The 17,022-nt window shown below is 38.8% G+C and overlaps 1 protein-coding gene across 1 annotated transcript in view; it reads left to right on the top strand.

Annotated features, from left to right (window-relative positions):
- ascc3 (activating signal cointegrator 1 complex subunit 3) overlaps positions 1-17,022 on the top strand; it is a 211,888-nt gene that overhangs the window by 13,517 nt on the left and 181,349 nt on the right. The window contains exon 5 of the mRNA XM_074683393.1: positions 7,366-7,483. Within this exon, the coding sequence (XP_074539494.1) occupies positions 7,366-7,483 (118 nt within the window). The remainder of the gene's footprint in view (positions 1-7,365; positions 7,484-17,022) is intronic.

Below are 17,022 nucleotides of genomic sequence, written 5' to 3'. Positions count from 1 at the left end.
CTCTGCAATCTCTGAACTGAAACTCTGTGACCATGGCAGCGTAAGGACAGGCTCGTTGGACACTTGTCTCTTCACTCCGATTTTTTTCTGCGTTTTCTTGTGTCGGTTTCCCCTCAATTTTCCTGTCTCTGTGTGCGTGTACGTGTGTGTGCATGTGTTTGTGTGTGCCGTGTGCAATACAGAGCGCCAAGGACGGACAGCAGAGAACATATGACGATGAAAAGATAGAGTGACATCCCGTCATGTGAATGAGATATAACATAAAACTATTTAATCTGCTAAATTAAAAAACAAGGTAGAGACCTGATCTATAAGACTCTGAAATTTCCTCTGCTGTAAACTGGCGCCATATAAGAAATTAACTCATAAAAAGGCAGGCTTTATCATAAGATATATTTGATGGGCCCTGCATTTTTTCAAGTCTAAATTTTTAGGTAATAATTTGTACAAAGAAAGAAAGAAGTGTGTGTGCGTGGGGGTGGGGGCTAGGAAAAAACTTTGGGAACCATTGGTCTAGGGTGTAGTGGCAAATCCTTCCAAAGCATTTTAAATGTCACCTGAATAAAAGGAGCCTGTCCTGGTGTGTGTCCACTTTAGTTTCAAAAAATAATTCCATTACTCACAGATCTGTGGTTGATGCTCCATTTATTTGACAGACACAAATTCCACAAATCAGAGTCCCTTTTTAAGCATCTCATGAGACAAAAAATATCCAAAACTTCAATTTTATCTTTCACCTCACATGGTAAAAAAAAAGGTTTGCATAAGGCTTCACTCAACTTGAAAGTAACAAAAGCACTGAACCCACACACCTGCACTGACTGACCTAATAATGAAAAACTCTATAACCCTATACACACGATTTTCCAAACAGATTCAGATAAATCTATAAATGTGCATAAACAATCTGCCTAATCATTTCAAAATTGATATGAACTGGATTTATACAATAAATCATATAAACAACAAAATTTAGTAAATTTCCTTAAGTGTCAAGATCTTCCCAAAAAAATGAAATGGCCTCTACATAGGGGGGAAAAAAACACAGTTTTTCTGTTAAAATAATTTTATTTCTATTTTTCTAATCCTGACACAATCATGACCATGACATTAGGGTAAGAGGTGCTGCCCTTATTTACTTGTTTGTCAGTTTCCACGTAAAAAGAGAAATAGAAGTTAAAGTATTGAACAGCAGGTCTGGTGCATGAGAGTCTGATCTGGCTAAAGAAGGATCTTGCCGCTTTGTTTACTGCTGTAGTAACACTGGAGCTAAGCGCTATAAAGCAGAGCCTCTCAAACTTCCAGAGTCATATTGTGTTCGAAAGCCAAGTTGTTGAGATTTAAGTTGCAGGCCAAGTGCTGGTACAGACCTGGTGATAAACTTTCAAGACCACCTTGAACTGTAACCTAGAAAAGAGAAGCTAACTCTCAGGTTTCTGTGATATAACATTTGACTGGTCCTGATGTTTTATTTTATAGCTTTGTGCTTCTATTGATTCTTTAACCTTGACCTTAAACAACAGACCTTTTGGGTTCGATCCAGATGCTGAATTTATGATGTTCTTGGCCTTTAGCTCTGCACCTTTTGAGATGTTTTTAACTTACTGCATGACTATGACCACAGAAGGTCAAAGCTGGGGAAGAAAGAACAATACCTTGGAAATTTTATTAACTTACAATGTACCCCAATATAGTAAATATTTATCTCTCACACAGCGACTCAGGAGGGCTGTTCACTTCTAAACCTCTAAACTGGTTTGTTGGTGATCTTTGTCATCATCAGCGTCCATGGTCACTAAACAAGACACAACTCTGAGTTTTTTATTCTTGGATTCTAATTATCATGATTATTTATATAATGATAATAATCTCTACTTAACTGAAACCGAAAAAAAAAAGTATCATCTCATGTACAGACGTTGCATCTTGCTGTTTTTCTCCCAAAGGAAACGGTATGAAACAGAACTGTTCATGAGCAGCATCTGTTACAGTGCAAGGAAAAATCTCAAATCTAGATGATTCTGGTAACTTCATCCAGCCCAGAGTTTTGTCTCCACAGTTTGGAACTTAATAAAATTCATGCTTTGTTTAATCCCTGCTTTTAGATCTTGAGGAAACAATTCACAACACACATGGATGTTCCTCAGTGTTAAACCCTCATCAACTTTCTTTGACTGTTAACATCTAGCAACAGTGTTCACATACAGTCAATATTCAGGTTAAGGTCAATATTCCGGTTTCTTAAACAATCAGAATAACCAGTTACATATGTGAGCAAACAGGGTTATTCCCTTTTAAATGGTACATTGATCAAAACAGCAACGCACGGACAACATATTGACGTATGAAGAACATCATGACTCAATGCGCGTCATTTCTGCTTCTTCCTGTATCCATAGCAACAGCAGCAGCAAAAACAGCAGCAGCAGCACGGTGGACTTCCTGTACTAAAAAGACCAAAGCTGTGTCCGAAATCACTCCCTATTCACTGTATAGTGCACTATATAGTGAATACGCCCTTTTGTAGTGCTGTCCGAAATCTGAGTGAGCATGGTCATTCACTATAGAGGTCGACCGATATGGGTTTTTTGGGGGCCGATGCAGATGCTTTCCAAATTTGGGCAGCAGATGCCGATATGCATAGCCGATTTTTCCAATTTGATATTCAGGCCGATTGTTAAATAAATATATATTTATCACATTTTTGTGAAACGCAGCAATTTCTGAGCAACTAAAGAAATCTATTACAACAAGTCGTGTCCAGTCCTCTGAACATTTATTCAGCTTTCAAAACAATGAAATATTTTGTCTCAGTACACACACAATGTAACAAGCAGTAGTAAACACTCACACTCTTCTTAAAATGTCAAAAAAGAAATTTAAACTTATTAATATAATTTCAAGAAAAGTATGTAATGTATCCAAGTGGTTCCACAAGTTTGAGGTGCTCATCTTTTTTGTGCCTGATCAAAAATTGCGTCATTTTATACAACGGATCAAAAATCGGCTTTTTAAAAGAAAATACGGCCGATGGCCGATAGAGACAAATGTCCAAATATCGGCCCGATATATCGGCCGACCGATTTATCGGTCTACCTCTAATTCACTATATAGTCCACTCAATGTATTTTGAAAAGTAGTGTATTAGCGATGCTCACTATATGGGCAATGTTCACCATCATGCATTTCGGTTTAAACAGAAGAAATGGCTGATTACATGTTAAATGATTACTAATAGCTTGAAACAACATTAAAAACTGTCTGAGAAAAACACTTGGCTCCCTGTTTAACTTTTGGACGAGCCCGTCTCACAACTTTGAGCTGAGAAACAAACAACACGGACGTTAGCTGCTAAACCGTTCATCACGGGTGATGCATTCACAGGACCTTGTAATTCTTAAACTCAGCACAAGTTCTGCGCAAATAAATGGTTTATTTATTTAAAGAATAACGTGTAATAAATGTTCTTATTATATTTGGCTGTTGCAGAAAATAAGCTACATATAATATTAGGTATCACTAAAATGAATGCTGTTTTGCATTGTTTGTGAAAAGATACAACTGTAAATCCCCAGCCGTCCGTGAGCGACGCGAGAGTATTTACGTCACTGTCAGCAGCTGGCGAGTGAGTGAGTAGTGTCCGAAATGTTGTTTTAATTTAGCTGTTTGAGTGGACTTTATAGTCCACTACATCTAATTCACTATATAGTGAGTAGTGAGTAGGGAATGAGTGAGTGATTTCGGACACAAATCAAGACTCCTTGCAAACAGGAACCCCCTGTTTTTCAAAAGGGTTGTTGGTGTTTACATGGTTGTGCGCAACAGGGTTATTGCTAATATTCAGAATATGAAAGGGTTAATGACCGCATGTAAACATAGCCTGTGACACACATGATAAGCATGATACATGTATGATATTTAAACTCAAAAACACTGCGTCGCTCTGCAGTTCACTCTTGTTTCACGACATTTATGCAGATTAATGATTGCTATGAAGAATTACACATTTCATATCCAGCAAGCTTCCTGCAACAAGCTAGCAAACAGAAGCTCATCCAGATTAAACGAATGAACAAACGATCAATGACACAGGCTGAATGTGCACAGGTTAAAGCCAGACAGCCTCAGACTGGTTTGAACCCGTGACTGTTACACTGGTCAGACCTGTGAAGATGTTCAGAGTCCTCCATTCCTGCTGTCAGTAGCCACGTATACATGGACCCAAATATTCCGCTTGCATTCAGTTTATTTGTTCAAAAGGTAAGAATTAAACCTTTGTATACACAATAAAACACAAAACTGGAGGAAACTACTCAGAGCTCCTGAACTTAGTCCTTGCATTCATTCCTGAATATCGTTAAGGCTCATACTTTTTGAATTAAACCTTTAGATAGACCAGGACGCAGCAGGAAATTATAGTCTATTCTTGGTGCTATTAGCACCTGTGGTTCATTCTTTGTGAGGTCACCCTCTGAGTCATTTTTGGTCAAACATTGTGATTATTTCTGTGTAACTAAATATTAGCCTGAAAGACGAGGAGTTGGCGTAGCAACAGCATTCCCCTTTTTCTTTTCTTGGTCTGAAATATGAAACGTGAAAAAGAAAACTCATGACAGGAAACTACAGGTTCAGATCTTTCCCAGGTAGCTGTAGGTTCAAACACTGAGCTGGCTTAACAGACATGTCCACCCCCTCCGCTCTGATCCTCCTCCACATCTTCCTGAGTGAAGAAAACAGAAAGGTAATAGAGAATAAATAGCAGGATCAGAGAGTTCACTGTAGGCCTCTGTAATGTCTCACCATGTTACAACCTCCAGGAGATATTTCCCATCCCCTGCGTTTACTTATACATCAGGAAAGTGCTCCATCATTCTGTCCCCCATCATTTTCACCCACTTCCATCCTCTGCCTCCCTCACACTCTGGGGCTTTTAAACCGTCCATACTGCTCCTCTCACTCCCTTCCCGTCCTGTGAATTGGCTCCACCACAGTAGCGAGGTTGTACAACTTAAGCTGGTTCCAGTTGGTTTCTGATGTTTCTCACGTTGCTGACATTTGGAAGCGAACTCTCCCACTGACATCTTTAGATGTAGAATGCCCGACTGTGTGTGTGCGTGTGTGTGTGTTCATGCAAGTGTGTGTGTCTGAAAGGAAGAAAGAAAAGAGTGGGTGCACCTGCAGACTTCTCATGCATCTACCTCTGTGTGACTCCAGAGTCAGCGTTAAAGTTCAGAGGCTCTGCTCTCAGTGCCATTAAATCTAACAATGAAGGGAACCTGCTTCTTATTATTCTCCTCGCTGACCCTCCGCTGCTGACATTTTGTAGAAGGAGCTGAGCCGAGGTGGGAGGAGGGGTAGGTTAGGGGTTGTATGTGTACATGGTGATTGGCCATCTGAGAAGCCACATATACGAACCACTGAGTATAGGTTGCACTGGTTGGAAAGATGCGACTGGTTTTTGCGTTTCTCTCAAAGGGGAAAGAGGTTCAAACTTTCATCCTGCTTGTCAGTTTCCATCACGTCCATCAGAGTCAACAATGTGCAGTTTCTGTGCAGCGGTGTGGCTCCTTTTAGTACCATTTGACCTTGCAGTACCACTAGTTCCCAGTGTGGTAGATCTGCTCAGCTAATGGTAGCTTTGAAAGGTTAGTGAGGTACAGACCAAGGTGAAAAGACTTTTAAAATTTTGTTTCTAATTTCAGTGCAGTTATAATTCTGTTTAGATGCTGCTTTTTCAATAAGTGATATTGAAAAAGACTCACTTTTATATATCTATGTGCTCATTATCCCATTTTAAAATGAGATTTTGAACAGGCCCTAAACTTCGGGCGGGAAAAAAAAAATCAATTCACAAAAGTATTGGGAATTTTTGTCTTAAAAAAAAATTTAGATTCTTTTTTATTTATTTATTTATTTATTTTTAAGTTTCAATCCTTTATCTTTGTTTTTCTTTATAAGCTGGTTTGAAAAAAAGTTACTTCTTTCTCCAGCAGAGAGAAAAATGTCTTTCTCTGATGGGCATTTTTGGGGAAAGTATGGCACCTGATATTGTCTGTAGACCTCATCATCATCATACTTATCATTCAACTGTTTCTGTCTGGTGTCAAAAAACTTAAATAGGAAATATTAAAGAAATACAATTTGAACTGCAATTTAAGTAGAATTTGCACCCTAAAAATCGTAAAAGATTAAAATCGTGAGGAAAGCGTATCGTCCCAGCCCTACTACTAACGACTCAGGTATTTGAGTTAGAGCGGTCATATGATACATTTTGAAAACACGACACCTTGAAGAAAGTTGAATTTGTCACATTCAGCCCTCCTCAGTGACTTAGTTCAACATTTCTTTGGTTGTTGTGTTCGCTGTCTGAAAATAGAGCAGTCAAGGTTGAATTTTTAATCACACATATAGGAGGTCACAGGTATTTACATCCCTGACCTGTAGCTATACACACGTGTACTTATTAGACACTTATTGCTTTAAAGGTGGACTTGCCTTCAGGGTGGTGGACTTTACAGAATCCATCTGAAGGTGAAACTCTGCCTCTGAGTCCCAGAGGAGCCCACGCCTAATCAGTCAGCTCCAAGGACGGCATTCATGAGTTCATAAAAAGAAAAAAAAAAACACTTTGAGCTTGAGAAACCTTCTCTGCCACCGCCACCGTACAGCACACTCAGCTGTAATAAACCCAGACAGTCGCAGGGACCGATGGAAATTTAGAACAGATATAAAAGAGACTACCGAGGGAAACAAAGATAACCTCAATAAAGACAACGCCTGACCTGACATCAAAGTGCGTCTGTTGTTTTAGTCCCCTGCTGCGCAGACTATTGCCTTCTCTGGAGAGGACGGACTGAAAGAGCTGGCCGCCGTGCCTCCATCGTGAAAGGAGTGAGACAATACAGCATTGTTTTCCCATCTTTAAAACACAAACCCTTCAGGTCCTCGGGTCCACTATTTTCCAATTACAAAGCACAAACTTTATCATCCCCTCCGCTTCTGTCACACAATCAAATTGATGAGTGTCTGTGCAGCTCTGTCTAAGCTTTGCTTTTAATTGTGTGCTACTCCTACTCTGCTGTGCACAGGATTTCTTGTTGTTGTTGTTGTTTTTCTGTCACTTACTAAGTGCCAGGTGGTTGTGTTTGGGAGGCTAAGCGGCGGAGCATATTCTGTACCAGGCGGATGGTAATTACCAGGTGCTCAGCCTTGGCAGTAGCAGCATGTTTGGGGGTGTTGGTGAGCCATAGGATGTGTATACATGTATGGATGTGTGTGTGTGTGTACGTGTGTGTGTTTTCTGCTGCTGTAGCTGACTGTATTTTTGGCTTGTGGAGCTGATTTTTCATCCTCTCTCCTCTCCAGCTGTTCGAGCTGCTGGGTCCTGAGGGGTTGGAGATGATCTCCACTCTGCTCCAGAGCAGGGCCGCCATAGTCGACTCCCTCCTTGCCATCCCACCTGACAGGACTGGCTACCCACCAGGTGAGAGTGCCCCATGGCAACCAGGTCATCTCCATGGTAACACAAACCCCACACACATTGACTGTTCAGAGTGGTCATGAATTCTACATGTGACATAAAGTCGATAAAAGATTTCGCACTCTTAAGTTTTTTTCTTTGTTTTACATGTGTTTCAGTGCAACAGATGTACAGTAATTCTAACACTACAGAGAGTGTATAGTCACACTTTGTTTAGCCAGATGTTACATAAGGTGGTTGTAGATTTCCTCTCTGACTTCTCAGTAACCAGTAACCCATCTTTCCAATCACCGTTTTTGGTTCACACAGCAGCTGTTTCAAGTGCAGAGCTCCATCCGAGCTGTTTTCTAATGAAGTTTGTGTTCTCAAAAATATAGAAAAGAGGAAAAACAACTTGAGCTGCTTTCACACATAAGCAGCACTGACAATAATTGTCCTGAATAAAGTGACCATACAAAATAAGACAATACTACGTTCACAGTAGGGGTAAATATCGTTTTGTTTTTCTTTGCTGGGTTGGGTTAGGATGAAGCCTGGGTTTTGATTGCAGCACAGATATTAGATGAGACTTTTCACACGTTTAAACACTACGCAGCGTTGGTGGGTGTTCATTGGCATCTGTTTCCAAACTGCAGTGATAGAAGTTGTTCACACATTTTACTTTTTTTCTTTTTTCCAATTCCATCTTTTCTGCCGGCTAGATAGTGGCTACAATTTAGCATCAGGACTTGTTTATCACATGGTCATTTTGGTGATCTCTGTAAACTTAATCATATAAAAGACCGAATTTTTGGACTTCAGACATCAGGAGCTCCTGTTCATATGTGCGTCTCAGTGCGGAAATTAGAAATTGGGTGCTCAACATGGACATTTTTTGCTTGAAAGAGACTGCACGAGGGAGCAAGGCTGCAAGCTTGAACCAAGCAACCAGTTACCTCCTGCCGTACAACAGAAACAAGCAAAGAAGAAAAAGCTGGAGCTGGAGAAGAAGACTGTGGTTATCAGCTAACATTGTTCGCTTGCCAGCTAGCATCTTCTCATCAGATTTTAGTTGGGATGCACAATATTGGATTTTTTGCGGATATCCAATATGCCGATATTTAACAACCCATCTAACCAGTGGCGACTGCTGGTCAGTCAAGGAGGGGAAGCTCATTTTTTCCAGCCTACATCATAAATTTGTTTATTTATTTTTACGTCATTTCTACCCTTCGTGTCAGCTTGTTAGCAGCTGGAGCTGCTACGTGAGACTACGACAGGCTGTAAGTGTGAGTGACAGGGGGAGAAGCTCCACAGCTGTAGCTGTAGCTGCTTATTGGTGAAAAGAGAGAGAATCTTTAAACACAACGCTCGTCGTTTTTAAGAAAGATAAACTCGCTGGGGATCGATAAAGCATCCTGATCAGCCCAAAACTACTAACTGTACAACTCAGAAGATGCTCCAGTGGAGGGTTATACTTCAAGATCGCTGACTGGCTCATTTCACTGTCAATCAAAAAGGGATTCGGCCTCAGACAGATCATCCAATCATCATGCAGAAGCCCAGCCCACTGCCTCATAGACCCCCAGAGACGCTGAGCGTCCGATGGGCGGGACAAAGCCCAGCGTTTATCCAATGACCGTCCAGTTTCCACAGTGGAATAACCCACTCTACGCTTCCCCGCTGAAGTCAGAAGACGCTCAGCGTCCAACTGTTAAAGCGCTGAGAAACTGTGGGGATGAATGAGAAGGAGGTGGAGCCAGTTACCTGTGATAGGAGCTGATTCTGAACAAGTGATGAAAGAATTCTAGCTCATATTTTATCAATGAAATGCAACACACAGCAGTACATATCACCACTTTGTTTTGGGGACATTTTAGGGGAAGCTGAGCTTCCCTTGCAGTCTTAGAGCAATCCCAACTGCATATAACTGATTCTGATTACGACACCAAAATTTTTCCTGCACACATGATTGCAGAATTTATCAACTCTCTTTTGTTTTGAAAGTAGCATTTTGGTAGCACATTTGTTATTTAATAATCATTTCTCATGTAAAATCAGAAAATACTTGAAACTTTTATTTATGACGGTTAATTTCAAACAAAAAAAAATACAAAAAAGAAATCCTGCTTGAAAACTGGATGATGCTGTTCCAGAGATATCATAATAATACCCACAACCAGGGCAAATTTTAGAGACCGTTAACATAATCTCTGTTCCCAGGGAACATATGAGAAGTGTAACTGTAAGGCAATTAAACCCAAATTGAACAAAATAAAATGTTTCGCTTTAGTAAATGTGCCTAAATTAGTCAGATACATGTGTCTTACAGACTGCTGCTTAAATAAAAGTTAAATGTAAAACAGGAGACAAATATGGGACTACTCAATCTGAACTGTGCAAACAAAATAAAAAAAGTGCAAAAAAATATCTGCAGCTTCAGCCCATTATTTTATCTGTTCATTATACCGGTGGAATTTTGAGTGTTGGTTGATATCTGAAATTTTATTTTGATACAAAATCGGCCGATAGTGTGCCGATAATATTGTGCATCCCTCATTTTTGGATTTCATAAAACCAGAGAGAATGTTTGAGGATGATCCGTTCTGCAGTAGAAGATGGAACAGCTGTGGCTGTAGAAGAAGGAAAATGAAAAATGGTCAGAGAAAAGGCTAAATACATGACTAGTGGACTGCATTGAAATCTTATGAGAGCGATAGGCAGTGCTGTGCTCATAATCACTGTTTTGTTGAAAAAATCTTTTCTTTAAAACTGAAATTTACGCTGACTAATTACCTTGTCCATCCCCACCCCCTTAGTATTTTAAGGAATATCTCTATATCATCGAAATCATGACACTTTTTCGCTGTGATAACCATGGTGTGAGTTTCAACAAAGATCAGTAAAGGTGACAGAAAATTCTGAGGGTTTCAGCCTTCACTCATCCACTGTGATTTTTATTTTGATTTTTTTTTCTCCTGTATCTTCTTCTGTATCAGCTTTTTGGGGTAAATGCAGAAAATGCTATATTGCATCAGAGAGTCTTTCAAGATAATCTAGGTTTTGTTTTCGTTTGATTCCAGCAGTCTCAAATGGAGCTGTCAAGTATGTTTATGTCCTCAGATGCGTCTGATTGTTTAATGCTGTGATCAGTATTCATCCCTCACATCTGAAAAAGCAGGAGGCTCACTCTCTGTCCTCTCTGCTCTGGATTTAGATAAGGGCCGTCTTTATTCTGTCTGTGATCGGTGTTTATGATGAGTCAGATTACTAATGTAAAAATAACAAAGACCTTGCTCATGGGACTGGAAGCATCTGATAAAATCACTGATTTTCCTAATAATGGCGCCAATGGTCCCTTATTTTAATCTCACACAGAGTAAAGAAAATTAAATTTGGCTGCCAATTTTCTCCCGGTTAAGAGCCAGAAAAATCCATCTTGTCTCTATTAGAGTAATTTCATCTGTAATCTGCTTTTGTGTTATCAACTGGCTTTTTCTTGAGACTGTTCCTCTCTTCTGTGACTGCGATAAAAGCAGTGGACCAGATTTTTGATTAACAACGTATTTACCTATCTTGATGGTGCATATTTGCAAAATTAGTGATGAAATAACATTTTTGTATCTCCTTTTTCCTTTCTTAGTTTATGTTTTCTTCCAGGAAATATGAATCTAACAATACAAGTAGAGCAGGAAACACAGACGGACTATCTTTTTAAATGTTGAAGATTCTATTTTGTACTTCCAGTATTGCTATTATATTTTTTTTGGCTGAAATATCTTTTAATAGTGTGTTTACTGTCTACCTGTATCGAGAAGGTTATATGGACTCCAATTTGCATACATTAAGCAATTACAACCAGTTATATTTAGGATTTCATTCGCAGTTTTGTGACCTTTTTTTAACCGTGATAATCATTAGAGATACTGTGAGAAGGGTTTTTTAATTCGGCTGTATATCCACCTTTTTACCCAAAGTCGCTCACTGTTTTGAAGAAGTGACTTTTAGCGAGGGGTGTGTTTATTTTGGACTTAACTGGAGATCGGATCAAAACAAATTTTTCTTGATTCAAGACAACTTTATAACGGACACAACATGCCGGGGTTAGATATTTTTCAGTACAGTTACTTAGTGCTATGTTTTGAAACGTGACAATAAATAAGTGTTGCAAGTTTGTGCCTTAGTTTACTAGCCATCTCTATTTAGCTCAGCTGGCAGCCAGGTGCTGTGAGACATGTCTGTAATGTGTGATGTTGATAACCCCTGCTAGTCATCTACCAAGCAGAGCTAACGTAACCTCACTCTTCATTTTATTGATAGGCTCTCAAGTTTGAACAGACTAGAGATAGACCGATATGGATTTTTTTTAGGCCGATATCGATTACTGATTATTAGTGGGCAAGGAGGCCAATAACTGATATTTGAAGCTGATATTAATTTGCAGTTGAAGTGAAATTATTGGTGTAAAAAATTTGAATTGTACAAACTCCAACACGTATTTTCATTCAAATGCCTTCAAGCATACGTTTCTTAAACAGCTCCCAGGCTTAGCAGCATATTTTGTAAGGTTAACTGAAAATTAAAAAAAAAAAAAAAAGAAATCAAGATTTCTACAGTAAATAAAGTTTTCAAAATTTTCTATGTAATGGCAATAAAACTGGACAGAATTGAGTTTGTGCTGCCTTTTACAGGCATGTAATGCAGTTGAATTAATTTCCTGTTTGGTTTTACAGGACTGACTTTAAATGACCATCTAGGGCTTCCACAGCGTAGACAGGGAGAAATTCTGTGCAGAGAAGCATCAGGGCAAACACAACACAATTTTGAATGGGTTTCAGCTGATAAAAAAAAAGGCTCATGCCAATATGCCCCAAAATGGGAAAATTCGGCCTGACTGTGGGTTGGACTGAGCATTAGCATAAACAGCTTAGCTCCTGTGTTAGCCTTTAGCTCGGGCTCTATCACTCTCTTGTTTATCTTTCTTCTGCTCTTCTGTCCTTATTCTGTCTGACAGTTAGGCTCCAGTGTCCACCATCACTACAAAATTAATCACAGAAATCATTTTCAGCAAAGAAAAACACAGATCTCTCCTCTCACTACTAAGCTTCATCTGCCCGGCGTGGTGTTGTCACAGACTTAGGCGTGCTTATAGAAGCCCATAACATAATAATGACCCATAACGTAATAACGACCAATAATGTAATAAATTTGACCTTTCAAAATGTAATAGGCCCATAACGTAATAACTGACCATGACGTAATCAAAATCCTGAACCTATGATGTAATAACTTTCTCTGGATTTTGTCAATAATTAGATCCATAATTATTAAAAGATATATCGTTATAACTCTCTCTCGCCTTACTGTAAAGAGCTGCTGGACGCAGCAGTGGTCTTAAAGAGCTGTTTGCCAGACAAGTTGATGTTGATTTAAATGTAAGAAAAGGGAGCAGTAATCCTCATTATTTTTGTGCTCAGGTTAAATATGTTCGATTCCATTGTTCTATTGTTCAGTTCAGGATCCAAAGTTGTTAAGACCAGAACTCAATTTTGTTTTTTATGGCTTAATTTTATTTTGAAGAACACAAGCCACAACAAATAAAGTAAATTTAAGGAAGAACTGTTTCAGAGTTTTAATTAAGATTGCATTTTTCATGACAAAAATGGGTACTTTTTTAATGCACTAACTGATATGCTATATACTGTTACGGTCAGTTATTATGTTATTGGCCTAACCCTAACGTATTACACTCTTGGCTGGTTATTATGTATTGGTGCTGATAAAGTCATTGTAAGGATCACTTAGAAACTCTTTTAAAGTCTCTCCCACCTCCTAGAAAGTCCCTTTAAAGCAGTGACTTTAATCAAAACATTTATTGAGGATCTTTCTTTGTCTTCAGGCGTTATAAATTTGAGCTTTTGCATTGTCATATTTGGATTACATTGGTGAAAATTCATCAGATTACTTAAAACTTTATTCTTTAAATTTTATGCAGGTATTGTTTGAAAACCATTTTCAATATTTTTGATAGATTTTTTCTTTAAGTTATGGGAATACAGAACCCTTTCAGCTGCTACATTTATTCACCCTTGTTAATTTTCATCCATGTTGGTTTTCTACACCACGCTTAGACAAGTGTTGTGGAATACTCTATAGATATCTTTGAAAAATTCAGCTTGATTGCCTATCACTCTTAGCGTACTGGTGTGTCCCTCCTCATGGTCTCTACATGACGGTGAAACAGCTCAATCCACTGAAAGCCCATTATCTAAAGATTGGTCCCACACTTCAACTCAATCCTTCATTATTTCTTTCACGCCTTTCATGCCATCTACCAGGAATGATGAAGACTTGACTAAAGCCTCCCTGATGGGCATACGCTCTTACTCTATCCCTGCTTTTATACCTCTCATGAATAAGAGAAATAATAGAATATCATCCGAATAGAGCGGAAAGGCTGACATTAAGAAGGTGTTGCTGATTCCCAAACAAGCATGGACTCTGGTGTGGAAAAGGCTCATGCTGGTTTTTGCTGTAGTTATCTGGCTCTCCTTGCAGCTTTAAGTCCAGATCATTGATTTTGCATGAGATAGTATTTCAGGAGGCATGATAGTGAGCTGTACAACATCAGCCCTGTCTATTGATGTACCTCCCCTCTATGCCTACTGTGCTTTTTTTCTGTTTTTACTGCTAACTCCGTCCTCCTTCCTGAGCCAGCATTGTCTTGTTTCCTTTGTCCTGAGGTGGTAGACTCCTCTTCGTGTTTCCCCCTCTTTAATGTGAGAGAGGAGCCGAACAGTAAGTGGCTGGAGATATTGGAGGAAAGATAAGGGCGGATCATTTCTCATTGCCAGAGCTGTCCTCTGATCCATATGCAAGGTAGACATCAAAGAGTGGCTGAAGATAAGAAGAGTGAGCTCCTGCTCTGTCAGAATAATCCCTGCAACTGTTTCAAGTCACACACACTCACCCTTTAGACTTTTAGGAGCGATTTAAAATTCACGAGCCCTAAATATAGATTTTAATTCTGGGTTTGAAATGGTACATGAACTAATTAATACAGGCATGTTAGTCTGTTCATCCAATTAGCTGCTTAAATCATTGATGTGAGTGCATATTAAAGAGTCAACTGAACCATTTTCAGCCTCAACAAAAGAGCCGGTCCTGATGTGCTTAATTAAATTAAATCATTTACTAATAAGTACTTTTTCACATACATTAATCAAGTCTTGCCGTGTTGGGTTTTACTCACTCAAGTAGTTCAGAGATAGGACTGGAGTATCTCTCATGCACAATCACTGATAATACTTTTATCTCTTATATGTGCTGATGGAGTTTTCTAACACAGTGGGCCCCTTTCTAAGGATGCACACGGACATGTAGTTGTCAGAGTGCTTATATGATAATTTAAGACAACTCCCTTTTTCCAGAACAGATTTTTGAAAAAAGGCTTTTTGATGACAGGTTCTTGTTATATCACAAAGAGCATTTTATTTTAAAATTCTAATAAAACATTGATAAAAACAAACAAACTAAAAAACAATATTAAGCAAGGCAGGGTGCTGTTTGTAAAAAGAAAAGTGCCATATAATAGTGCAGCTCACATAACAATGCAGAAACTAGAAAAGCACTCAGAGAGCGCAGACCTCCACCAAGCATATTGTGATTGTCACCAACACTTTAGTCCTACTTTAATGTTATACTCCCTTTCAGCGGACTGTCTGCTGCAATTTGGTGTTAGTTGCAGGTTTGTATGTTAATTTGTTTCCTGACAGTGTTGGAAATTATGATGATTCAGGACATATTTCATATTCCAGATCTTAGTATCCAGAATATTGCCAGGATCTGGATCGTACTTTTACATCTGTCAGAAATTATGGTGACCTTGTCTAGGGATGGGTACCTTTCACATCTGGAACGATACAGTACTGATGCCCGGTACTTGTCAACAGATACCAGTACTCAACGGTACCGATTTTCAGTTCTTTTTTATGTTTATGTGGTTAAAAAATATAGTTTTTTAAATTAAGAAATCTAAAAAACTCCCAGTTTATAGTATTTATTCCTTAGTATATAACTAAGCAATGCTGTGTTCATTTCCAGCATAGAAAATCTCCTGCTCTTCCACTCTCTCACATTCACAAGGAAGCATTTAGGTACCAAACATGGTACCTTTTGGTTTTACATGAATCTATACCTGGTACTTTTGACAGAATTCGGTCGGTGCCTATAAAAAAAACCTAATTCGGTACCCAACCCTAACCTTGTCTCGCATTGTTTTGCAAAGCAATCTGAAACGGCCCTATCTCACAGTGATAAAGAATATTTGAAAAAATCCTGGATCCAGACGGTGATCCAGATCACCTCTAAAATTGAATCACTTCTTCCTTATCCCAATTTGAACATTTCTTGAAAATTTCATCAAGATTTGTTTGTTACATTTTGAGTTAAGTTGTTTGCAGACAAACAAACAAGCAGACAGACAAACTCTCCCAAAAACACAACCTCCTTGGTGGAGGTAAAATTTATGATTAAGTAAGGTAAACTGTTTTTTGTAACAGTGTAATGGTGGGAAACAAATTACATGCAACCTCATACAAAAATGCAAGAAAAAGAAAAAAAGAAAAGAAAATAGGCACTCACAGCCCCCTTTACTTTCTGCCATTTTGTATGTTACTTGTCACTGTAGGGAGGTTTTGTGGAGTGAAGAGAGTGAAGAGAGAGGCAGAGACTGGACAGAAAAGGTGGCAAAGCCCTTTAAAGCCTGGTCCCTGAAAATAAAAACCACCCCATTTTTTCAAAGATAAATTCTTGGGATAAACATGGGCTTGTATTCAGAACAATTAGAAAGTTGTCATTTAATTGGCTTGACCAATTCAACTACAGGGGTGAAGACAATATTTAAGAACATTAAGATAAAAAATAAGGTTGTCAGACGTAATTGTTAGCAGTTAATTCACAATGAATCCCTGTTTCAGATGTACCTCAAAAGGATAACTTTAGTGTTTTTGATTCTCTTACCAATTTTGAGATGGACAAATGTCCTCAATTTGTGCCAATGTATGTTTATTATACAACAATACAAAACAATGACAAACACTGTTTAGGTGCTACTCAAATAATGAATGAGCAATAACTGATGTGCATCATGACCAGAGTGTAGTTTTACATAGTAATATCAACTCACTGTAGTTTCCAGCTTTAAACCAGTAAACATTAACTGAACACCCCCTGATTTTTCAGCAGCTAAAGACTAAATGATGGACCTCATGCATCACAACAACAGACCCACTGCACAACAAACAGACTCCATTGGTCCCTAAATTCTCCATCAGTCAAAGATTATTTCACAGAGAAAAGAATGCCACAGAGGATGATTGAGCCTAGGCCATGCTGGACGGTTTGTAACAGTGAGGCCAGGGACAACTGCTGAGCAGAGATAGAGCTACCTGCATCAGCTGTGAGCTCAGTTAGCAGAAAGTAAACACCCATAACTTTGGTCTTAGAGAGTCATTTGACGGCTTTAAAAGTTAACCTGTTTGTAAGACAACTTTCTCTACTCA

Source organism: Halichoeres trimaculatus, unplaced genomic scaffold, assembly GCF_033239565.1.
Source record: "Halichoeres trimaculatus isolate MK-OKI-2021-1 unplaced genomic scaffold, fHalTri1.1 fHalTri1_scaffold_12, whole genome shotgun sequence".
Classification (NCBI taxonomy): Eukaryota; Metazoa; Chordata; class Actinopteri; order Labriformes; family Labridae; genus Halichoeres; species Halichoeres trimaculatus.
Note: the sequence above shows the minus strand (reverse complement) of the source record. Positions and strands in the feature narration are given on the sequence as shown.